This window comes from Biomphalaria glabrata, chromosome 2, assembly GCF_947242115.1.
Source record: "Biomphalaria glabrata chromosome 2, xgBioGlab47.1, whole genome shotgun sequence".
NCBI classification, from domain to species: Eukaryota; Metazoa; Mollusca; class Gastropoda; family Planorbidae; genus Biomphalaria; species Biomphalaria glabrata.
Window position 1 is genome coordinate 6,158,968 of NC_074712.1, and position 26,705 is coordinate 6,185,672.

The 26,705-nt window shown below is 38.4% G+C and overlaps 1 protein-coding gene across 5 annotated transcripts; it reads left to right on the top strand.

Moving 5' to 3' along the window:
* Positions 1 to 26,216, top strand: LOC106057082 (high affinity choline transporter 1-like). 5 transcript variants are annotated; one of them, XM_056018859.1, is made up of 12 exons: positions 1 to 36; positions 199 to 354; positions 2,455 to 2,628; positions 10,356 to 10,461; positions 11,470 to 11,627; positions 12,330 to 12,478; positions 14,297 to 14,443; positions 16,190 to 16,319; positions 20,944 to 21,170; positions 23,022 to 23,299; positions 24,610 to 24,760; positions 25,740 to 26,216. In XM_056018859.1, exons 3-12 carry the CDS (start codon positions 2,466 to 2,468, stop codon positions 25,941 to 25,943), a joined length of 1,713 nt encoding a protein of 570 aa, XP_055874834.1. In that variant the 5' UTR covers positions 1 to 36; positions 199 to 354; positions 2,455 to 2,465; the 3' UTR covers positions 25,944 to 26,216. The 5 variants fall into 5 exon arrangements, with proteins under 5 accessions (XP_055874834.1, XP_055874836.1, XP_055874833.1 ...); XM_056018861.1 differs by lacking the exon at positions 199 to 354 and having other exon boundaries at positions 15 to 36; XM_056018858.1 differs by lacking the exon at positions 1 to 36 and having other exon boundaries at positions 44 to 354.
* The last annotated feature ends 489 nt before the right edge of the window (positions 26,217 to 26,705 follow it).

The following is a 26,705-nucleotide window of genomic DNA, read 5'->3' on the forward strand; positions in this document are numbered from 1 at the left end:
TATTTATTTATATGAAAAGAAACTGCGTTTCCATTGGTAAAAAAAACAACAAAATTATTTAACTTTAAGCTCACTAAAATAAAAATCAGATCTAGACTAGACCTAGTCTAGATCTAGATTTAGCACACCTCATTTGAAATACTCTTTATTAAGTAAAAGATAAGATAAGAAGTTTATATTATTCTCTCATATTTACAGTTATGGTGTAGATCTATTTCGACTCCTACATCTAGACACTCACAGTCAGTACGTCTATTGTTAAGTACATCTCTCGTAAAGTGCGTCGGTTGTAAAATGTACAAATCTTTTATAGTACGACTCTTGTAAAGTAATCTGTTGTAAAGTACATCTCTTGTAAGTACATCTCTTAGAGTAGTTTGCTGTAAACATTTATTGTTAAGTACATCACCTGTAAAGCACATCTGTTTTAAAGTAAATCTGTTGTAAAGTACATCTGATGTAAAGTACATCTCTTGTAAAATACATCTGTTGTAAAGTACATCTGAAGTAAAGTACTTCTGTTGTAAAATACATTCGCTGTAAAATACAACTGTTATTAAACAAATATCTTGTAATAAACATGTTTAGTGTCATCTGTTGTTAGTTAGCGAAGTGCAATAAGAAAAGATGAGATAAAAATGAGATGAGATCATCGGCGTAGCCGGGGGGAGTGGGGTTGGTGGTTCAAACCCACCATCTGAAATCGAAACCATTTGCAAAAGGGAAGGGGGTGTTGGAATTTTGTAACTGATTTTCAGCTTTAGTCATGTTTATTTTAGGTGAGATTTTAGTGTTAAACCAGCTCAGCCAAGAAAAAGGGGGGGGGGATTGTTTTTAAAATCCTCTGCATGGTTTGGAGGTTTATTTTACGTTGCGATGACATCCCCACTTACAACGACCAGTAGTAGTAGTGGATCGCTCCATAATGCCGGTGCATGGACGTAGGGCGTAGGCAAATGGGGTTTTGGGTTAAATTTTTTAAAAAGATAAAACCCCCTCTTCAATATAAGACTAAAGCACACAACAGTCTCCTGATTCTATGAGCGTAGCCAAGAGGGGTTTTGTGTTTAAAAAACCCCTCCAGAGTGATTTGAGTTTAAAATATCAGAGTTTGAAGCTAAAAACCACCTCTTCAATAAAAAAAAATTAAAGAAAACTACAGTTACGAAATTCTGTGAACGTAAGTAAATGGGTTTTTGAGTTTGTTACAAAAAATATTCCAGGTATTTTTTTCGTTTAAAACCTCATATTAGATGGTTTTGGCGATAAACCTTCCCTTTTCGATATAAACCTAAAGCAAACTTCTGTCACCAAATTCTATGAGCGTAGCGAAGAGAGGTTATACATTTCTGCCAGATTGGGCTTTTGAACAAAATTTTTTTAATAGCAGGATAATGCACTGTAGATACCTCAGAATATGCTTTTTTAGCGCTATTAGTTTTGTGTGGCCTGTCCGTCCGTCTGTCCGTCCGTCCGTCCCGTTTAGATCTCAGAAACTAGAAGAAAGTGAAAAATCTAATTTTTTAAATCAATTATGCAAGTAGTTTTTTTTCATAAAAATACATCATTATTACAACTATTCACTATTAATAGTGACAAACACTGGAGGCTTTTTAATAAGGGAGATGACTATTTACCATAGTTGTAACATATTTATCCAAACGGTTTTAGATTTTGGTCAAAAATATTTGTTTCTACAATTGTATTGCTAAGTTATGTAAGTTCTGTCATACTAAATACTACAATTACAAAAACAAGGTTAACTTTTTTTAAAGAGAACAATTCTTTTTACAATAAAAATAAGTTGGACTTAATTTAAAACAACAATTAATAAGTAGTTTTCATATTATCGCGTGAACTGCAGAGATTACATCCATTTGCCAAACACAAAACGAGGCTTTGAATAAGAGATTGACCCTTTTCAAAACAATTAGATCAATTAGATACTCACTATTAGACATCAGTTAGGGCAGGTTCGCATCTAACTTCACATTCACTTTCCCCTATCCCTTGGTCTGCTGGACCTTTGGGGCACCACACAGGATCTGTCAACCTTCTTTCTCCATTCTTCTCTGTCATTCTTCCTGAAAATATTGAAACCTGTCTTTTTACCTGCCTGGGTGGACCACTTCTGATAGAATTTAATACCGACATTCTTCTGAAAATATTGCAACCTGCCTTTTTTTCTGCCTAAGTGGACCACTCCGGGGGCCGATTTTGAGTTTGTGTGGAAACACTGCCTTTGTAACCTTGTTTGTTTTAAATACAGGAAATATATAGATATGCTTGGGGGGAATCTTTCGAAAAAAATCCTGACTATGCCCATGACTAAGACGAAATAAGTTGAGAAGAGATAAAGCTAGATAACATTAGATAAGAAGAGAGGAGAGGAGATAAAATAGCATGTTAAAAGATAAGATAAGATGCTACAAGATAAAATCTGTGTGCCCTCAGATTGATAAGCCATGCATGAATTCCTAAGCTGGTTTCTGGTCCTGGCAATTATCTTGGCTCTTGCCTATCTATCCTACTGGGGTTATACAAAGAATATCTCCAGTGACGACTTGGACAGCTTCCTGATAGCTAACAGATCTCTTGGTGTATTCATAGGTGCTTGTACATTGACAGGTAAGTTCTCACAGCTACAGTTATATTAACACGATGCGGTTTTTACAAAGCATATATATATATATATATTTCAACTCAGTGTCTGTCTGTTAGTAGACTTTATTTCTCCAGTCAAGCTGAAATTTCGCACATTTATTTCTTTTACCTTACAACACAGGAATCAATTAAAAAAAAAAAGATTAACCAATTAGTTAATTGACTATTTGTAAAAAAAAAAAAAAAAAAAAAATAATAATAATATTTTGTTTCGTATCTCTAACATGGGAAAGACATTGTAATTGACTGAAGTGGTCGTCTAAGTTGAATTAGTCTAAAGTAGTCTGAATCAGCCTGGAAATCAAAGGACGAAGCGCTAGAAACAATACATAACTATGCAATCGTCCATGTTTATAAGCTCTCCACTAGCATAGTGGTTAGCGTGTTGGCTTGAGAAGCTTTGAAGGCTTGAGCCATGAGTTTGTATTTAGATCTTTCCCCCCCTTTTTTTTATTTTCATAAACGCTTCTCTTTTATTGTTAGTCTAGATCTATTACAAATTTACAAACTGATTCAAACTAATTGATACAAGTATGCTTAATATAAACTTTTTTATTTATTTATTATTTATTTAATTACGTACTGTATTCGCATCGATTGCATCTCCTTTAATTGTGACTATTTTCATTTCTTGAGCCCTTGATCTACATAAAGCATTACCTAGTGACTTGTGGGTCTATACGTTTTTGAAATCTATTTTACCTTTTAGATATTTAATTAATTGGGAAAATAACTCGATTGAAACGATTGTTTTGACAAATCAAGTGTACTTTGGACTCGTTAGATATTTGAAATCAAGTGTAATTTGGACTCGTTAGATATTTGAAATCAAGTGTAATTTGGACTCGTTAGATATTTGAAATCAAGTGTAATTTGGACTCGTTAGATATTTGAAATCAAGTGTAATTTGGACTCGTTAGATATTTGAAATCAAGTGTAATTTGGACTCGTTAGATATTTGTACTTCGGTCTCGAAATGGATTAAGAGGCAAAGTACCCATACGTGTCGGCACCAAAACTGTAATGGTCACAGAAGGACTGACCCAAACACAGAATGGTTAAATACCATTGTAGGACGTTCCCATAAGACTAGGGAAGAAGCACTCCTAGGGCACGCCTCTCATCTGAGAGAAATCTTACTAGGGTGTTCTTTATGTTCCAGTGGGGCCATCCGCCCCCCCCCCCAACCCGTAATGCATTTCGCCCAATTAATCAAGAAAACATTTTACAAGAAAAAAATCGTTCTCACATTAACTATGACCTATCCATTTCAGTTACATGGGTCTCTCACATTAACTATGACCTATCCATTTCAGTCACATGAGATTCTCACATTAACTATGACCTACCCATTTCAGTTACATGAGATTCTCACATTAACAATGACCCATCCATTTCAGTTACATGGGTCTCTCACATTTAACTATGACCTACCCATTTCAGTTACATGGGTCTCTCACATTAACTATGACCTATCCATTTCAGTGACATGGGTCTCTCACATTAACTATGACCTATCCATTTCAGTTACATGGGTCTCTCACATTTAACTATGACCTATCCATTTCAGTTACATGGGTCTCTCACATTTAACTATGACCTACCCATTTCAGTTACATGGGTCTCTCACATTAACTATGACCTATCCATTTCAGTGACATGGGTCTCTCACATTAACTATGACCTATCCATTTCAGTTACATGGGTCTCTCACATTTAACTATGACCTATCCATTTCAGTTACATGGGTCTCTCACATTTAACTATGACCTATCCATTTCAGTTACATGGGTCTCTCACATTAACTATGACCTACCCATTTCAGTCACATGAGATTCTTACATTAACTATGACCTACCCATTTCAGTTACATGAGATTCTCACATTAACTATGACCTATCCATTCCAGTCACATGAGATTTTCACATTAACTATGACCTATCCATTTCAGTTACATGGGTCTCTCACAATAACTATGACCTATCCATTCCAGTTACATGAGATTCTCACATTAACTATGACCTATCCATTCCAGTTACATGGGTCTCTCACAATAATTATGACCTATCCATTCCAGTTACATGACATTCTCACATTGACTATGACCTATCCATTTCAGTCACATGGGTTCCTAACATTAACTATGACCTTGTGGTGACACGGTTGCTGTGTGGTCAACCGTGACACACGGTCAAGTGTTGAGCATCGAGAGTTAGGGGACTTGTGGGAAGTGACTAGTGTGTAAACACGAGAGAGAAAAAGGTCAGCGAGTGAAGCAGGAGATCTGTACATAACGTTGCCGTGTATATGTGTTTTGTTAAAATGTTCCACAATTAAAAGACACTTTAAACGTAAAAGGACTTGTTTCTTCACAACTGGCGACCACGACGAGATACGACGAGGCACAAGTAAGTGGAAATGTCGATGTACAAAATATGTAGAGAAGCGGGCAAGGAAAATGGCCTGCAAGGCGAAGAACTGGAAAAGTTCATTACACTAAAAATAACACAGGAGGAAGAAAGGGAAGAAAGGAGATTTAATAGGGAAGAAGCCAAAAAGAAAGAAGAAGATAGTAGAAGGAAGGAAATCTTACAACTAGAACTAAAACTTAAAGAAAAGAAAGACAAAGAACAGCAAAATGAAAAGGAGGAACACTTTGACAAATACAAACAATTAGACAGAATGTCTCCATTTGACGAGAGCCAGAATGAGTGCATTGACTCATATCTACTGAGATTTGAGGATATAGCAACATCATGCAACCTCCCACAGACAGAATGGGCAAGAAGCCTCATGGGGCGCTTAAAAGGTAGAGCCATCAACATCTGTCTCCAAATGAGAGATGAAGAAAGAAAAGAGTACGTGGCCGTGAAGGAGGCGTTGCTGAGACAGTTTGGCTCCACAAGTTACGAATACAGAAGGAGATTGAAAGAGTCGACACCTCTGGCGAACGACGATCCACAAATATTCGTCACCAACATGTCGATTTACTTCGATCGATGGGTAGACCTGTCAAAAGTGGATCACAAATATGAAACCCTCAGAGAACACATCATAATGGACGCTGTGATGGAAGCTTACAATAATAATGTGAAAACATACGTCACGGAGCGAGAGCCAAAGACCATCACCAGTCTGATAGCACAAGTAAGACAGTATAAGGCCGCACACCCAAGGGAAGTGTTAGCTAGAGAGAACCCAACTGCGGCATCAGCTTGTATGGTGAACAACGCTGCAAGAATGCGGACTCCAAGCCCTCTATATAGAAGAGAGAACGCTGACAAGAGCCCACCATATACAGGAAGAAGAGAGAAAGATATCGACATAAGCCCAAAATATAGATCTCGAAGAGAGAAAGATGAAGAAATGAGTCCAACATATAGATATCGAAGAGAGAAAGATGAAATAAGCCCAACATATAGAGATCGAAGAGAGAACGCAGATAGGAGCCCAACATATACATATAGAAGAGGGAAAGATGAAGATAAGAGCCCAACATATACCTACAAGGAACGACAATACCGACGTAACCAGCAAAAGGTTCGTTTCCAATGTCAAATTTGCGGTAGAACAAACCACATTACAGACACTTGCTTCTACAACCGACGCAATAGAGTTTGGAACAACAGACCCAGAGATAGAGCATTTTCTGCCAAACACGCTAATAAACTGCAGGTATACCCAGGCTTTGTGGGAGAACAAATGACCAATGTACTGTACGATACAGGTGCAACTGCAATTTTAGTCGCAAAAGAATACGTCAACCCACAAGAGTACACCGGAAGAAGACAAGACTGTGTTGGTTACACTGGTCAAGTAACTACACATCTGGTAGCACGTATCAACATACACACACCGTTCATCAGTGGTTGGCATGAGGCTTTAGTACTAGACAATAAGCCTGACAACATTGGCCTTATCATTGGCTGTATCAAAGGCTCTAAACCTTGCACAGTAGAAGAATTGAACAAGTGGAAAGATAAATACATACAGAAATGTTCCATGGTTACTACAAGAGTTCAGAAGAAAGCAGAAGAAGTGCTAAATACAAACGATAACATACAAGTTCCTTATAAAAATGAAAATGAAAATACAGAAACAGAAAATAGCGATATGAGAAGCCATAATCAAGTGAACAACCCGAATGAAATCTCCACAGAAAGTCAAGACCCACTACAGATTAAAACAGAACAATTTGTCAGTGAACAGAAAAATGATCCAGATCCAATAAAACTCATAGAAAGTGAAGCTCCACCAAGACGAGGTCTAATCAAGATAGGCGAAGATGGTGCCTATGTAAGAGAAATTCATCTGAAAGCAGGCAAGACACAACAATTGCTAGTTCCAAAGAAGTACAGAGCAACAATTTTAAAGCTTGCACATGACATCCCGTTTGCCGGACATATGGGAGTAAAGAGAACATTGAATAGAATCTTGAATGAATTTTTTTGGCCTAGAATTACGCAAGAAGTCAAGGCCTACATAAAATCCTGCCATATTTGCCAAATACATGGAGCAAAGGGAACATATATGCAAGCTCCAATACAAACAACAGACTTAAGTGAAATGCCATTTGAAAAGATAGCCGTAGATATTATTGGACCAATGCCAGTAATATCCGGAAGAGGCCATCGCTACATATTGACTGTTGTAGACATGTGCACACGGTTTCCAGAAGCAATACCATTGAAAAGAATTTCTTCCGAAGATGTCGGAGACGCACTAACAGCAATATTTGCAAGAACAGGTTACCCTCGCATAATACTGAGTGATCAAGGCACCCAGTTTAAATCAAATGAATTCGCACAGTTTTGCAAAACTCTGAATATTAAACAACAATTTGCTGCCCGTTTTCACCCCCAAGCAAATGGGATGTGCGAACGCCTGAATTCAACGCTGAAAACAATGCTGAACAAAGTAGTACAGGACAACCCAACAGACTGGGACAAGCTGATCAACCCCATTCTGTTCGCCTACAGAGAAGTAACACACACAACAACGGGCTTCTCACCATTCGAGATGCTCTATGGCTCACCTGTTAGGGGACCCATGTCACTATACAGAGACTTTCTAGTAAATAGGAACATAGAACATGACGTACTCACAGGATACGACCTTGTCATCAAAACAAGACAAAATATAATCAAAGCATGCGAAACCGTCCAAAAGCAAACAAACAGAGAGAAACCAGAACTATTGAGAAAGCTAAATCAGGGACGAAAGTTGAGAACACTACAAGTTGGTGATAATGTCATGGTTCTGCTGACTGACAGAAATAACCTGCTATTTATAAAATGGCAGGGCCCATTCCAAGTCACAAAGGTGATTTCTAAGGTCGACTACAGCATAAACATCAGAGGCCGAGACAAAGTATTTCACATCAATATGCTGAAGCTGTACATGCCCAGACCATTTACTCTTTCAACAAACGCTAATCAAGACACGCAAGACAGTTGTAAAATAATGGTGATAGAACCAATAGAGGAAGCAGATGATGTCTAGGGACGCTCGACTTAGGTTAATTCATTAATCAAATGATGAGAAAATTAACAAATAACTTGTATGATAACTTTAAAATTTGTCTTGTCAAAATTGAATGAACATTACACTTCTGAATTTTTTTTTATTTCATTCAGAGATGTGAAAGTTGTATACAATTTAGTTTTTTAAGTTTGCTGCATTGATTGTAGTCATAAATGTCCATTTAAGAACTGATATGAAAGAAACACAAAGTAAACAATTCCCTTAATTTGGAAGATGTTTTGATGTAACATAAAGTATTAACTAATTGTGCATTTTTCACCTGACAATGTTGGCATTCAAAAGATTATTGTTACATAGAAAAAACTAAATGCGTGTATTTTTTTTGTATATAAGTTGTATAATAAAACAGGAAAGCTTTCTGCGATAGTTCAATTGGAAATGTCCCTTGCAATAACATATTATTGAAAATTTATTTGTCATCATAGGCATTATCAGTTCTCTCATAATAGAAGATGCCACTGTATTACATGTCATTGTTTTTTCTTGTCGATGTTAACCATTATTAATGTACACCCAAACTATTCGGTTCATGAAATTTTGATACGATCAAAATTTTTCTCTGCCCTGGGAGGACTGTGGTGACACGGTTGCTGTGTGGTCAACCGTGACACACGGTCAAGTGTTGAGCATCGAGAGTTAGGGGACTTGTGGGAAGTGACTAGTGTGTAAACACGAGAGAGAAAAAGGTCAGCGAGTGAAGCAGGAGATCTGTACATAACGTTGCCGTGTATATATGTTTTGTTAAAATGTTCCACAATTAAAAGACACTTTAAACGTAAAAGGACTTGTTTCCATTACAGTTACATGGGTCTCTCACAATAACTATGACCTATCCATTTCAGTGACATGGGTCTCTCACATTAACTATGACCTATCCATTTCAGTTACATGGGTTCCTCACATTAACTATGACCTATCCATTTCAGTTACATGGGTTCCTCACATTAACTATGACTTATCCATTTCAGTTACATGGGTTCCTCACATTAACTATGACTTATCCATTCCAGTTACATGGGTCTCTCACATTAACTATGACCTATCCATTTAAGTTACATGGGTTCCTCACATTAACTATGACCTATCCATTCCAGTTACATGGGTTCCTCACATTAACTATGACTTATCCATTTCAGTTACATGGGTTCCTCACATTAACTATGACTTATCCATTCCAGTTACATGGGTTTCTCACATAAACTATGACTTATCTATTCCAGTTACATGGGTTTCTCACATAAAGTATGACCTATTATCCATTTCAGTTATATGGGTCTCTCACAATAACTATGACCTATCCATTCCAGTTACATGAGATTCTCACATTAACTATGACCTATCCATTTCAGTTACATGGGTTCCTCACATTAACTATGACTTATCCATTTCAGTTACATGGGTTCCTCACATTAACTATGACTTATCCATTTCGGTTACATGGGTCTCTCACATAAACTATGACTTATCCATTCCATTTACATGGGTCTCTCACATAAACTATGACTTATCCATTCCAGTTACATGGGTCTCTCACATAAACTATGACTTATCCATTCCATTTACATGGGTCTCTCACATAAACTATGACTTATCCATTCCATTTACATGGGTCTCTCACATAAACTATGACTTATCCATTCCATTTACATGGGTCTCTCACATAAACTATGACTTATCCATTCCATTTACATGGGTCTCTCACATAAACTATGACTTATCCATTCCATTTACATGGGTCTCTCACATAAACTATGACTTATCCATTCCAGTTACATGGGTCTCTCACATAAACTATGACTTATCCATTCCAGTTACATGGGTCTCTCACATAAACTATGACTTATCCATTCCATTTACATGGGTCTCTCACATAAACTATGACTTATCCATTCCAGTTACATGGGTCTCTCACATAAACTATGACTTATCCATTCCATTTACATGGGTCTCTCACATAAACTATGACTTATCCATTCCAGTTACATGGGTCTCTCACATAAACTATGACTTATCCATTCCATTTACATGGGTCTTTCACATTAACTATGACTTATCCATTTCAGTTACATGGGTTCCTCACATTAACTATGACCTATCCACTTCAGTTACATGGGTTCCTCACAATAACTATGACTTATCCATTTCAGTCACATGGGTTGGGGGAACTCTTCACGGAGCAGCCGAAAGCGTACAAATACAAGACGAGATGGGCTGGCTCCTGGCACCCGTTGGAAACAGTTTGAGTCTACTTGTAGTTAAGTCTTAACATCTAAATTTGTGTGGTCATTTTGATTGTTTTGCAACCAAATGTGAAATGTGTCGATTTAGCTTTTTTTTTTTAAAGCTCATAGTAATTCACTGCATATGTCTGGTACAATTATTGTACGTGATTGTTTTGTTATATTCCCGCGCCCTCTGATCAAGTTTAAACATTGCGCCATTATATTGTACCTAACAAAAATTAAATTAAAAATAAAACATTAGTGAAATAATTATCGGTAATTTTTAATTATCGGTAATAAAAACTTTTGTATAATAAACAAAAGGGAGCTTATTCCTGCATCATTGTTTTATATATATATATATATGACAGCGAATCTATGGTTCTTTCCTTTACATAAGCTTTGTTTAGAAAAAAAAATGTTTGTGTTTATTGCTTGTTAGGTTTTAAAGTTACTAAGGAATATCATCATGGTGCATAAAATATATGTATACCTACGGAAATTAGAAATGTGTAATAAACAGAATAGCATAGTACTTTGGTCAACCCGAGTAAAGTAGGCCTAGATTTCTGAAAGGGAAGTGTGTGTTTTGAGGAAGAAAATGATTGAGGCTGAAAAGGCCTTTTGTCTGGCACCATTTTTACAAAGCTTATACCAGCTCTGTCGGTCTGTCTGGTGAAAAGTTTGAACAAGTTATCTCCCCTACACCCATTCTCGCATCAAGTTGAAAGTAAGCACAATTATTCATTGGCGAAGACAAAACATGAATCAACCAAAAACAAATTAACCTATTAGTCAATTACTAACTGGAACATTGATTATTATGTTTGATACCTAGAAGGGATATTATTTCTTCAGTACAAGGTTTGGTTAATTCACTTTAAGATCTAAGGTTGTTGTGAGTTTAGCTCACTTTAAATAGAGGTTGGGGTTTACCACTTCTGCTACTTTGAGGTGATTACATACCTAAATGTTTTTCTCCTGTATATGTGGTAAGTAAGATCTTTATTTGATTAAAGGTATATTTTTTCTCCTGTCCAGGTGGCGCAATACTCGCTTCCAAAATGCGGAACTCTGGGTACAGATGCATCTTGGACCCGTTTCTCTGGAAGTATGGGGTGATAATGCACTGTCTTCTGTATATTCCAGTTCTCGTTTCCGAGATATGCTGGCTAACCATACTACTTAGCAGCTTAGGTGATTTATTCAAATAACGAATACCTAATTAAAAACTCAGAAAAACGCTAGATGAACGCTAATGTGTAATTCCGTAAAAACGCAGACGTATACACTTGCTAATGCCATTAGACTTAAAGCATGTTACAGGTAGTCTGAATCAGCCAGGAAATCAAATGATTTCATAGAATTTACATCCCCAACTAAAATGCAAGCCTAGTAGTATTAGGATGTAATCACACTTTTTAGCTTTGCAGATCTATGTATAGCGTATTTAGTTTTACGCATTTTTTGTGTGTGCATCTTTTAATTATAAAGCAAGCTATGTACGATATTAGACTCCGCAAATATTTCTTTAGACCTTTACTTTCAGGCATGAAAGAAAAACATGCATATTTCAAACACATATTCCCGTTCCCAAAATTACATTTACTATGACATTGCTTCCTCTAAATGAAGGGGTGCAGCGGATCTCATTTATTAAATGTAATCGTTTATTTGACAATGACAGTAGAGAGAGAGAGGGAGAAAGAGAGAGAGGAAGAAAGAGAGAGAGAGAGGAAGAAAGAGAGAGAGAGAGAGGAAGAAAGAGAGAGAGAGAGGAAGAAAGAGAGAGAGAGAGGGAGAAAGAGAGAGAGAGAGGGAGAAAGAGAGAGAGAGAAAGAGAATGTGTTTCTCTATGTCTAATAATACTTGAAACCTTAAATGCACACTACCCTTCAGGTTACGCTGTAAAGATACTGTTGTGTATTAGTAAAGAATGGGCTTTTCTCCTGGCCGCTCTATTCACCTCTACCACAACGCTGATGGGAGGGATGTATTTTGTAGCCTATGGAGGTGCACTACTGTTTGCTCTTATCTTTGGAGGCCTAGTAAGTCTCAGCTGATTTTGGTAGTTAGCACACCCGAGCTGGCTGCCCTGCCTCATCGTGGTGTCCGGGTGGAAACGGTCGTGAGGAGGGGACGGCTAGGCCAAAGTGTAGCAAAAGAAGGCTCCCGCCGAGAGTGCCTAAGAGGGTGCGAGAGCATTCTCATTGCACTGTGCGGGGATGCTCCCGCAGAGACCTGTCAACGTTCAGCAGCCGTCCTTCAAGGGGCCATTGCATAAATGGCGTGTCCCACACGGTTAGCCTGGTAGATTAAAGGAACATGTCGGGGGTTCCCTGTGGTGCGGGCCGCGTCTCTAGTCCGCGAGTCCGGAGTGTCCGTGTCCACTTAAAGTGAACGCAAAATCAAACTCTAAGTTTAACCCCGAGTGTCCCCCCCCCCCCCGGTCAGACACGTGGCTGGAAGGAGGAACTCGCCGCCCGCTTCAGACCGGTGGAAGGGAGCTTTTGTTCGCTTTTGGTGGCCTTAGACTAGTTTTGTAGTAAAGCCATAATGAATATTTTTACCTTTACCTTTTCCTTAGTCTGTTTGACCGTTGGGGCACCATGCATGAGTTAGAACCTCTTTCAATAGCAGACCAGTCCATTCTTTTATGCTGTCCTCCCATCGCTTACTCTGTCCGCCACTTCTCCTTTTTCCTGGTACTGTTCCCCGAAGGAAGGTCTTTGCGAGCCCCGAAGATCGTGTACCATGGCCATAGACCTTTAGTTTGCGTAGTAATGAATACACTAACAGCAATATTAAATGTCTGAACGTAGCCATTAGAGATGGTACACTGCAAAGACTTTCTCCCAAGCCAATAATAGGTCAATAGTTTTACACAAAGGATGCAACGTAAAACGACACTATGCGAGCTGCGTTTTTTTTCTAGACTGCAGGGGCACATTAACCCGTCTATTCCAATCGTCATATAGAGTGATCTCTAGAACTAACAGAACATAAAGCAACACTTAGGATTTGTATTCGTTTGCCTACCGCTCGTTCGGGTAGGTATCTTTCCCTAATCATTCAACCGAGGCTTTGTCTCCTGGCAAGTTAAGTTACTTTTCAGGCCTTTTTTTTTATCACTTGGGGGATGATGATGTAAAGGTCCTTACACTAGAGAAAACAATCCATATTTTGTGGGTCAGCCAACGGTTAATGAAGGTGTCATGTAGCCAGCACAACGACCAACCGCCTTTACTTTTAAATAAGTAATGGCAGAGGTGCCCGAAGATCCCGAAATTAAAAATCCCAGTCTACGCCAGGATTCGAATCCGGGACCTCCGGTTCGGTAGTCAAGCTCATTACCGCTCTTACCGCTCAGCCACCGCACCTCCTGTCACCTGGTACTAACATTTGATTGCGATCAGTTGTGTTTATACTTTATGCTGGCGTTTTAGCATGCTCACATAATATAACTCTAGCAGGCGCGATGGCTGAGCGGTAAAGCGCTTGTGTTCCGAACCAATCGCCGGGATTCGAATCCTGGTGAAGACTGGGATTTTTAATTTCGGGATCTTCGGGCGCCTCTGAGTCCACCCAACTCTAATGGGTACCTGACATTAGTTGGGTAAAAGTAAAGGCGGGTTGTCGTTGTGCTGGACCCATGACACCCTCGTTAACCGTAGGCCACAGAAACACATGACCTTAAGACCACAATGTCTGATAGGGGAACTTTTTTTTAAACCAGAGTTCATATTTTGACATACAGTGAACATTGTAACACATGGTTCAGATTTTGAAAAAATATATTTTAACAAGATATGGACATTCTGTTACAAGGTAGCACATTCTGACATGCTATGAACATTCTATCACAGTGGTTCTCAATTCCATTCGTTCTCACCGACCCTCACGTGGAGTCCATCTTCAGAAATACCTCATGGATAGGAGATATCAAAGCCAGAGAGGTCCCCACTTACATTGATCTGTTGTGTCTTTTTATTTTTGGCGGAATTCCTTGGCAGGTGAGCATGGGACATTTTTTTGTGTAGACGGGTTCATAGATAAGTCAAGCAATACGTTTGGTAAGCAATCTAAAACTAAGACCGCTTTATTCATCCATATGGAACTTTGTTGTCATTACAAAAGGCTTTTTTCCTCAAAAATAAAAATATATTGGAGCAACAATTTTGGCGCCGAAAGTTCTTTTTTTTTTAATTTTTGAAAAAGGAAAACGCAAAACATTTAAATTAATTAGACTCTTAATAAGTGATATGCTGAGCTTGTCACTTAAATTGCTAAATAACAACAAAAGACTGCAGTTTTACAGTAGTTCATGGTCTATACAGAAATGAGAGAAAGGGAGATAGAACACAATGCTTGTGGCGTATTCATACTCTCGTATTGTTCTCCAGATTTACTACATTGGGTAAACCCTAAAAAATTATATTTTTTATTTACTAAAATATGCATATGAAATAACTAGCAGTACCCAACGGCTACATCCGTTGATTTGCTCCTAGGATTATATTGTTTTTCGTTGCTGAACCAATTTTAATTTTTATTTTATTTTAATAAATGGGCCGCACTTTAACAACCAACCCAACATACACCATAGCCCGTGAATTAGTGTCTCTGTTACATTGAAATTTCACGGCCCGATATCTCTTTCCTTTTCTATCGCTCTCGGGAACCCGCCATTTTGTTTGATTTTTTTTTACCTGCGCCTCTTAATTTCTCCGACATAGACTTTTGACTTGATTTTATTAAAGACCCGCTTCATAAAGCGAAGAAAATCCACTGCCGAGGACAGACGTAGACGGCGAAAATAAAATCTAGATCTGGGTGAATCTAACTATGTAGATCGGAACCGTGTAGACACAGAAAATACTGCATTGCTCATTAGTCTTTACATTTGAAGATAAGCCTTACATTTGTTTCAGACTTTTTATCTTATCTTATCTTATATAATACAGACGTTATTTCAAAAAAGAAGATGATTACGTCCTACGCGTCATGCATTCAGTCATGCATATTAACCAATGACTTAAATTTTGCCAAGTCACTGGTTTTCCTGGCTGGCTCAGGCTAACCCATTCTATGCTCTAATAGCACTAGGGAAGAAGGAGTATTTGTACAAATGTGTCCTAGCATAGGGGACACATCAAAACGTCTCTCGCAAAAACGTTAGTACCATGCTACGACCAAAAGTTAGTGTTTAATCAATGAAATAAAAGAAATGAAAGAATTGATAACTTACATCAGTGGTGTCATCAGGATAACTTTATATCCAAGAGGCTTTGAAGGCGGGTGCCGGGGCATTTTATTAAATCTTAATTAATTATAGCTTTTATATAGCGCTACGTTCATGTTTACTGCATGCTCAGTGCACTATGGTCCAGTTTGTGGACCAGTTAGGGGTAGGGGGGTATCTGGGAGAGGGCTTCCGTACTGCCTTTAGGCGCACAGTAAACACAATTCTGCTCGTGTCTTGTATCAATCCTCGTGCCCTCAGGTAGCCAAGCCAAGTTCAAGCGTGCCTTGCCTTTCGACCACTTCCCACAATTCTTGCATTAGAGGCATGTTAAGTGTGTGATTCTTGCATCAGGGGGATGTTTAATCAAGGATAATATTTTTTTTATACCTGAGATTCTTATGAATAGTATTTGCGTAGCTCCCGAGTCTTTGAAAAAGTGTAATTTATATCTGAGAGTGTTGATTCCAGCGTCATGCTATGCTCGAGGCTATTAAAACATGTTTTTTCTCGGCAGGAATACTGGCAGTGTACACTATCGACCAGGTCTGGAGCCATCGCCAAACTCGCTAGCTACTTTGGTGCTCTAGGGTGCTTGACGCTGTCCATACCATCCGTTATGTTGGGAGCAGCGGCCTTCAATGCTGGTGGGCAATATAATGTAATGTTTCTCACTATCCAGGCTCTCTGTAAACTGCACCACACGACACCACCAACTTAAAGTACTTGACAACTCAGGGCTCCAAAATAACGTAATAGTTTAATGTCCGATAAAATCGCAGCAAATACAAATACACAGCCAATACTGTACATTTGGCAGCGCCTAACTCAGACTTTACAAATATATATCGTTAGCAACCGTACCACCGTATCAACTCTTGCAATGGCCTCTCCGTCTCTTCCGGGACTTGTACTCACTGGCGGATCCAGGGGGGGGGCGGTAGGGGCGATCGCCCCCCCCCACTCGGCCGACCCCCCCCCCCCCCGAAAGGGGGGGGGGCGGACGAATTTTAGTATAGAAGTCACACAATTTGTATACGAATTTATTACTTATGTTAATAATATATACTAATTATTTATATTTCAAACTATTTTTAGATTATTTCCCCCCCCCCTCTAGTATGTTGGCCGATTAGGTGGGGTCGGGAGGGGGCGATGGACATCAATCCGCCCCCCCCCAACCATAAACTTTTGAGTGGGGGGGGGGGCGGTCCAATTTATTTGTAGAAATCACAGCTTGCCAAAAGAATCAATTAAATATCTATATGATTAAAACTTGTTATTGATATTTTAACTGATCTTTATATTATGTCGTTCCCCTGTTGTCCGATTGGTGTGTAGGGGGGGGGGGAAACCTCTACTGCCCTTCCCACCTAAACCCTTTGAGTGGTTGTGGGGGGGGCGGTCCTACTTTTATGGAGAAATCATAGTTTGTGAGCAAGATTAGTTGCATTGATATATAAATTTGATATTAATGTGCTCTCCTTCAGGTATCTTGGCCGATTCGGTGGGGTAAGGGGGGGGGCGATTGCATGTACTGCCCTCCCCGCTCTAGCCCTCTGAGTGGGGGGGGGGCGGTCATATTTTTATGGAGGAATCATAGTTTGTGAACAAAAATAGTTGAATTTCTATATAATTGATATGTGAAACCATTAGTCTATTATGTCCCACCAAACTCTAATCTCAAATTTTATGATTAGTAAATATAAAAGGAAAAAGGTGGAAGGGGCGATACATGCCATCTCCTTTCCCTCCTCGGACAAAGCAATAATTTTTCTTTTTGTATTATAGTTAAGAAATTACAAAATGTAAAAAAAAAATCAGCCACTAATATAATTTATATATGCTATAAATTAAATTCTCGTATCGAGTGGCCCCACCCTTATTCTTTAATGCCAAATGCAATCATTAGCAGAAATTATAAAAAGGAGCGAGGATAAATCGTTTTCATTCTACCGCCCCTCCCATTTCCAGAAAGAGTTTATGTAATTTCACATGAATTTATCATAATTATTTTAAATAAGATTTTGCTTCGGAAAAGTTAGAATTCAAACAAAAATTTCAGTATAAGAGTCACGATTGAGATGAGTAGCCTTTTTTCCAACCTCTACTCAATCTAATATTTTTCTAGTTAAATTTAGGACTATAACTCACAATTTATGTTTGAATTTTATTGAATATTATTTATCGAATTTTTTTTTCGGCGGCGATCCTCAAAGCCTTAATCTAAATATGTGGGGTATCTGATCTTTTCAAGGAACAAATCGGTTTTATTTGCAATGTATTAAGGGCGTATACATTCAAATTAGAATATTTTTCAAGTACAATATTATTCAAAAGGTCCTTTTTTAATAGCATGAATAATGAGCTTTAGGTAAGGAGAATGCGTTTCTTCAGCGAAGAATGCAAGAAAACGCTTTTAGCGTCGGGGCTTCGCCCCGAAAATCACTGATGAATTGTGAGCTGTAGTTGTCAGGAGCAGGCGTTTCTGCAGTGAAAAATGCAAGAAAACGCTTTTTGGCGTCGGGGCTTCGCCCCGAACTCCACTGATTAATAATGAGCTGTAGATGTCAGGAGAATGCGTTTCTTCAGTGAAGAATGCATGAAAACGCTTTATGCGTCGGGGCTACGCCCGAAACTCACTGATGAATAGTGAGCTGTAGATGTCAGGAGCAGGCGTTTCTGCAGTGAAAAATGCAAGAAAACGCTTTTTGGCGTCGGAGCTTTGCCCCGAACTCCACTGATTAATAATGAGCTGTAGATGTCAGGAGAATGCGTTTCTTCAGTGAAGAATGCATGAAAACGCTTTATGCCTCGGGGCTACGCCCCGAAACTCACTGATGAATAGTAAGCTGTAGTTGTCACGAGCAGGCGTTTCTGTAGTGAAAAATGCAAGAAAACGCTTTTGGCGTCGGGGCCCGAACTCCACTGATTGATAAAGAGCTGTAGATGTCAGGAGCAGGCGTTTCTGCAGTGAAAAATGCAAGAAAACGCTTTTGGCGTCGGGGCTTCGCCCCGAACTCCACTGATTGATAAAGAGCTGTAGATGTCAGAAGCAGGCGTTTCTGCAGTGAAAAATGCAAGAAAACGCTTTTTGGCGTCGGGGCTTCGCCCCGAACTCCACTGATTAATAATGAGCTGTAGATGTCAGGAGAATGCGTTTCTTCAGTGAAGAATGCATGAAAACGCTTTATGCGTCGGGGCTACGCCGCGAAACTCACTGATGAATAGTGAGCTGTAGATGTCAGGAGCAGGCGTTTCTGCAGTGAAAAATGCATCAAAACGTTTTTTGGGTCGGGGCTTTGCCCCGAACTCCTCTGATGGATAAAGAGCTGTAGATGTCAGGAGAATGCGTTTCTGCAGTGAAGAATGCATGAAAATACTGAGAAATACTGCTTATTTATTCTTATATATATGTATATATATATATGTGTGTGTGTGTGCTGTACGCACGTTTATGTATAGTGTTAGGCTTTAATGGGCGTTAGCGTTAGGGTTTGGAAAAAAATCGCCCCCCCCACTCCAAAGTTCTGGATCCGCTAGTGCTTGTACTGAGCCGTCGAACTGAACCGACTTGTATATATATATATATTAAAGAATACTATGACAGACACCTTGATATGATGACATTTGTATTAAAACGATGTTAACTATTCTTACCTATGGACCGTTACATAGAAGATTTGTCTTTGAGAAAACATGTTCTCATTTTTTTCCCATTGTCATTATGACACTGTCACGTGATTAAATGTAACAAGATAGCCAATAGCAGTAAAAGTGGTTGAGTCAGAATATTTTTTCCCCGAAACACACAGCCATTAATTCTAGAAATATCTGGATTGTCGTAACCGCAAATTCTATATTTACATCCTTGGAATTAGCTTTTTAAACTTTTCCATAAGCTCTAAATGGTCTCTGAAGACACGACACTAGCCTTTCGAAAAAGTTTAAAAGAATGTTTTTTAATGCTAATATTATTTTTTACCTATTACTAAATCTTTCATTTTAACATCTCTTTAGTTCAGGGGTTCTCAACCTGTGGGTCGCGACCCCCTTGGGGGTAGATTGGTAGTTCGCTTAAGACCATCGAAAATATGGATTGTTTTTGCCTACTCTTCTGTATGTGTGTGTGTTGGAGGGGGGGGGGGGTCGCGTCAGAGTGGGGGGTTGTAAAACAGGGGTCGCCGAGCTTAAATGGTTGAGAACCGCTTCTTTAGTTTAAGTCAAATTTTCTAGGCCTGTTAGTTGCGACACATCTTGAACGAATAAAACCAGAAGACGTAAAAAAAAAAGCTTATATTAAGTGTAATTGTATTAATTAGTTTTGGATCAGTTGGGACCGTGCGTTATTGAAGGTCTCAACTGACCTGCAAAGTCGCAACTTGTGCAGTGGCGTAGCTGTGGGTGGGGGGGTGGAGAATTTGAAAATCCCCAGGGCCCTCGCTTAAGGGGGGCCCGCAATGAGTGTTTTTTACATTACAAATTAAATATTACGCAAAATGCATGGGCTACCAAAGAGGTCAACCCCCCGGACCACCAAACAATGGAAAATTCCTAACTACGCCCCCTGAACCTGTAGGCGGTGGAGACATTACAAATTAAATATTACGCAAAATGCATGGGCTACCAAAGAGGTCAACCCCCCGGACCACCAAACAATTGAAAATTCCTAACTACGCCCCCTGAACCTGTAGGCGGTGGAGACATTACAAATTAAATATTACGCAAAATGCATGGGCTACCAAAGAGGTCAACCCCCGGGCACCCAAACAATTGAAAATTCCTAACTACGCCCCCTGAACCTGTAGGCGGTGGAGACATTACAAATTAAATATTACGCAAAATGCATGGGCTACCAAAGAGGTCAACCCCCGGGCACCCAAACGATGGAAAATTCCTAACTACGCCCCCTGAACCTGTAGGCGGTGGAGACATTACAAATTAAATAATACGCAAAATGCATGGGCTACCAAAGAGGTCAACCCCCCTGACCACCAAACGATGGAAAAATTCCTAGCCACGCCCCTGAACCTGTGGGCGGTGGAGACCGATAGCTCGTTGCCACGTCGTACAGGCCTGGTCGCCTCTGAGTCCACCCAGCTCTAATGGATACCTGACATTAGTTGGGAAAAAGTGAAGGCGGTTGGTCGTTGACCTAACATGACACCCTCGTTTAACAGTGAGTCACAGAAAAATGTGACCTCCACATCATCCGTCCTAAATATCGCAAGGTCCTAAACGGGAACTTTACTTTTTTTTTTGTTGCACTAGACTGGAACCACTCCGATTACACTTCTGCTACATTGAAACAGGAAGATCAACATAATGCCCTCCCTTTAGTGATCTATTATTTCAGCCCGGACATGGTCTCAAGCATAGGCGTCGCCGCCATCGCCGCGGGCGCTACCTCTTCCATGAACACGACTCTGTTGTCCTGTGGAGGAATGTTTGCCAGGAATATCATCGGCCTGGGCTACTACAAGAACTACAATAAAAAGGTAACGCAAGTGTATAATTCTCGTATCTTATCTTATCTTATATAATACAGACGTTACTTCAAAAAAGAAGATGATTACGTCCTCGTATGTTTGAAGGAAGACAATCCAAAAGAAAATCATCACAGGACTTGTGTCGTTGACATTTTTTTTTTTAATTACAAAGCCTATATCAACTCACCCTTTTTATCTGTCTGTCTTTCTGTCTGTCTGTCTGGGAAAACGTTTGTACGTGTTATTTCTACAACACCCATTCTCGGATCAAGTTGAAACTTTGCAAAATAATTTCTTGGCATAGACAAGATATGAATCAGTCAAAAAAAAAATTACCAGTTGGTAATTAATTATTTTATCTTAGTCAATTAATTATTGGTAATTGATTATTTTGTTTGATATCAAATAAAGGAAAAAACGTCTACATTATTGGAAGATATAGGTGCTAGTGCGAAGTTCTTTTTCATAGATAAGCTTTTTTTTTAATGAATTTTTTTGTTGTTAGAATATCTTAATAATGCTTGGAGTTAGAGAGTTATTCCGGTAGAAACACTCAGGGTTGTATTTTGGTGTGGTTGAACACAAGAACTCTTTAAAAAACAACAACTATGATCTTGTAACCCTGTCCATATAGACCATGAAACGCTTATCTGCTCATTTTTTCCCATATTTATTGATGCTCCAAGAACGTTGCTGTGACGACGGTTTGTGTATAAAAATAATAAATTCCTTTAATAACTCTTAACCGTATGAAAATCTGTCATAGATTAACATATGCAAAGGGACAGCCACCTTTTATAAGATAGTCATGAACAATGTCTATCAGCCCTTAACAGCTTACTATTCCAATCACAGTACAACATTGAATATATTTTCAATATGTTTTAGCAGCCCCCGACAGGAGAAAAGACGCTATTAGCTTTGTGTGGAATTTCTGTCCGTCTGTCCCGATTAGATCTCGTAAACTAGAAAAGATAGTAAAAATCCGACAACATAATATTTTAGACCATTCAAAGTTCTGATGCAAAGGCTTTTCTGAAAGTAAAAAAATCTAATTTTTTTTTAAATCACTTATGCAAGCAGTTTTTTCATAAAAATACACCACTTTTACAACTACTCACTATTAATAGTAACAAACACGGGAAGCTCCTTAGTAGGGGAGAAACACATTCTAAAAACATTTTTTTTTAAACTATTTTTTTTTTACATTTGTATTGCTAAGTTAAGTAAGTTCTGTTATATTATTTACTTCATGTACAGAAAAAAATAATGTTATTTTTTTTAAGAGAAAAAATCTATTTAGTATGCATATAAGTTGGACATTATTTAAAACAACAATTAATGAATAGTTTTTCATATTATTGCGTGAACTGCAGGGCCATTCATTGACAACTGAACACTGAATTAAGAGAAACGGAAATGTTTTTTTTTCTTGAGGAATAAGAGATTTTCCCTTTACAAAACAATTAGAGCAATTATATATTCATTATAATACATTAGTTAGGCCAGGTTCACATCTAACTTCACATTCACTTTCACCTATCCTTTGGTTGCTGGACCGCTGGAGCACCACACAAGATCTGTCTCCATTCTTCTCTGTCATTTGTCTTTGATAGAATATCATTCTGATGTTCTTTCTGAAACCTGCCTTTTTACCTGCCTGGTTGGACCACTTCGGGGGCCGATTTTGAGTTTGTGTCTAGACAAAAACTGTCTTTGTAACCTAGTTTTAAATTGAAGATGACCCAAACTTCCTGTAGCCACAAATAACCATCGTAGATAAATATTACAAATTGTGGTCTTTTATATGCACCGTCCTAACCCTAACCTTAACAGTATTGCTTACCCTTCCTTTTCCAGTTGTCTCAAATGTGGCTCATCTTAATAATGAGAGCCTCAATTCTGGGATTCAGCGCTCTAGCGTGCGGTTTGGTCTTCCAACTAGATTCCATTTACGGCCTTTGGTTGTTCAACTGTGACATCATCTACACTGTCCTATTCCCACAATTGTTGTGTGCCATGTTCATCCGAGACACCAACGCCTATGGCTCCATAGTGGCCTTCACCATGAGCACCATAATACGATTTCTCCTGGGTGAGCCTTTACTTAACATCGAAGCAGTCATAAGTACATCATGGTAGGTACCTCCTTCAATCAGCGAATTCTCATTGTTTTTGTTTTTTTTTTTAAATTATAAAAATGGTAAAAATGTTTGTACACTTTATTTCTTATACACCTATCAAGTTGAAATTTCGCATAAGCCTCTTTAAGCCTATAAACTAACCACTATGCCAGCGAGCGCTTATGAAACTGGATGGTTTAACATTTGGCTTCAAACTTCAAAGTGATAACCTACAGGTATAAAGGGACCTAATTCAGCTTATACCACATCAGTCATGTACAATTTCTTTCCCTTGTTAGAGATACCAGACAAAATAATTAGTTACCAATAGTTAATTAATTAATTGTTGTTGTTTTTTTTTCAATCAATTTTGTTTTGTCATGGAAAAGAAATAATTGTGCAAAATTTTCTGCTTGGTCCAAAATTATATGTAAGGCAGAAATTATGTGCACAGAGTTTTAATTATAAGGCAAAAAAACGTTTGGCTACTTATCAAGAGGCGTTTTTACTGAGCGCCTAAATGACAGCACAGAAACCTTCTCCTGGATTGCCCCCTACTCCCGCTAGTTAAAAATCAACAGACTTTGGACCATAGCGATGCAAAGATGAAAAAAAATGCGCTCTGTAAGAGAAATACAAGTATTGATAACTGTAAGAATATTATTTTATTTCATGTAAGAGAACTCTGAATGTAAAAATGGTTATATCTCAAACTTTGATGGTAAAGAACAACTTATATAATTTTTTCGCGTTCAGAAAAGAAAAATGTAACCGTTTCATCAAAACTTTGAAAGGTCTAAAATATCGTGATGTTAGATTTTCAATATCTTTTCTAGTTTACGAGATCTAATCGGGACGGACCGATGGACGGAAAGACATTCCAAACAAAACAAATAGCAGCTATTCCCCTATTAGGGACCGCTAAAAATGTGTTTATCCTAGATATATGTTAGCCAGCATTGGAAGAACTTGTGTGTCTGAAGGCCAGGTTGCTTAATGGATTGATGCTATCTTAGCAAGAGCTTAGCGCTTTGTACTGCCGTCATGCTGGTCAAGAGTTTGAACATTGTCCACTGTTATCCCCTGGACTAGGATGTAGTAATTTCCGTTACTTTCAAAAAAATTTCCAAACCTTTAAGGCAATCAAGACTACATTTTAAGATGATGTTGTTTTGAAATGCTAGCTACAGTGAAACACAAGAGCTTGATTTTGTTTATTTTTCTTTGTACTAATTGTAGCGGCTTAATGTAGCTAGGGCTAGGGACTAGTCTTGTAGATAATTTTAAATAACATTTCAATTTTTTTTTTTGTATTTTTCGCTTAGGTCTGAAGATTCTCAAACGTTTCAACTTCCGTACAGAACCTCCTGTATGTTCCTCTCCTTGATAACCCTTGTTGGTGTGTCCTATTTAACTGACTTCCTCTTTCGAAAACGGTACATCTCTTTAAGATATGATGTTTATGGCTGTTGTATGGTGAGTAGCCTGCCCCTGTCTCCCTTTCTCTATTTATATTTCTCTCAATTGCTCTCTCTCTCTCTCTCTCTTTTCTCTCTCTCTCTTTTTCTATTATTCTACCGCTCTCTTTCTCTTTTTTTTTTAAATCTCTCATTTCCTCTTTCTCTTTCTTCTTCCCTCCTTCTCAGTTTCTATGTACCACTCTCCCTTTTTCTCTTTCTTGCTCTTTCTCTCTCTATATCTTCACTCTCAAATTCTCCATTTTACTCTATCTCTAGTGCTCTTTCTTTTTCTCCTCTCCATTACCCTCACTCTTCCTGTCTCTTTTTATCCCTCTCTTTTTTATTTTTTTTTTTGGTCTTTCACTCTTTCTCTTTCTTTTTTTTTTCTTTCTTTCCCTCAGTATTTCTCTCTTCCATTCTATCTCTTTCCATCCACCACTCTCTCTATTTCTTTTTTTTTTTACTGTTCTCTTTTTTTTTTTACTTTCTCTTTCTCTCTCTTTTCATCTCTCACTTTCTCTCTCCCTCTCTGTCTTTTTCATTCTCTCTCATTCTCTTTTTTATTTCTCTCTCTCATTATGTATCTATAAACCGCATTCTTTCTTTCCCTTATCTCTCTCTTTTCTGTTTTGCTCTCTTCTTTTTTCTCTTTTTTTCTCTTGTTTTTATGTCTCCCGTTCTCTCTATCTCTCTCTTTCTCTCTCAATCTCTCTCTCTCTCTCTCTTTTATCTGGTCTACTATTCAGATATTCTTTTTTTGCTAATTTAATTAGGTCACAGGGAAAACTTTAATTAGGTCACAGTGAAACTTAAATTAGGTCACAGGGAAAACTTCCTAATATGAAATCAGTTGAAAACGTAACATGTGTTGAAAGCGTGGAATGAAATCCTTCTAGGGTGAAGGTTTAAAGTTGTTATTTTTTAAATAATAAAATTTATATATTATATATATATATATCATTTTATGATGTTGTATCTGTACTTTCTCTTCCAAGGCCGAAGGAAAAGAGAGTATTGCTGTTACACTTTTTGGCTCGAAGGTACCGGAGCTGTCTATAGAGACAAAGACGGCCAGCTTTGGAGAACGAGAATCTACAGTGGACCATATGCACGACGACTACGCGGAGAAGCAAGAGAATTTATCAGAGACATCCAGCATTATAACGGGCTTCGAAAAATTCCATTCCACGCCCGTATGACCGAGACCAAGCGTCACAGCAGGCCTGAACACTGACGTGTGGCGTTGCAGCCTGTGGAGACCAATAGCCCGTTGCTACGTCACGGGTCAGTGTTCAGGCCTGCTGTGGCGATTGGTCTCGAAATGACACGACCTACGACAGTTCTTTGCGCTATTTTTATCAGTGATAGGAATCATCCCCACCACGACACGATTGTAATAGTTCTCTTTGTACTAGGACTAATAACGCTTTATTTATTTTCTATATGAAATTAGTAAAAGAGATATTCTATATCATTATAAGTGTTTTCCATGATATGTTGTATACATTACATTGTATGTTGTCTTGTTATTGTTTTATATGACAAAAACGATTTTAGCCGAGTTGTTTTTGTTCGATTTGAATCAGCTTATTTGTCTCTAGATGAATCTGTGAAACTACTATTAAACAGCTTTACAGAAGGCTCAAGGATCAATGTTGTTATCGAGAGAAGTTGCAAAAATGAAAGACTTGTCGGGAGGGGAGGGCAGTTAGCACAATTTTACTTTGAAAACTTCTACCCACTTTTTCTTTTTCTGATTGTTGTGACCCTCCGCTGTGTTTTGTGTAGACTGTTGCCTACGAAAGTGTTGATGCAACATCTAACTTCCACAAGGCAATTGAAATAAGTCCTCTATTATTATTATTACAGCTTTTATATAGCGCTACTTTCATGCTTATAGCATGCTTAGAGCGCTTTTGGTCCAATCTCATTTGTGGACCAGTTGGGGGGGGGGTATCTAG

Coding starts and splice junctions, on each gene's coding strand:
- LOC106057082 (XM_056018859.1), top strand. CDS start 2,466: ATGCATGAATTCCTAAGCTGGTTTCTGGTCCTGGCAATTATCTTGGCT. Junction 2,629..10,355: donor AGGTGCTTGTACATTGACAG/GTAAGTTCTCAC, acceptor TATCCATTTCAG/TCACATGGGTTGGGGGAACT. Junction 21,171..23,021: donor ACAAGAACTACAATAAAAAG/GTAACGCAAGTG, acceptor TTCCTTTTCCAG/TTGTCTCAAATGTGGCTCAT.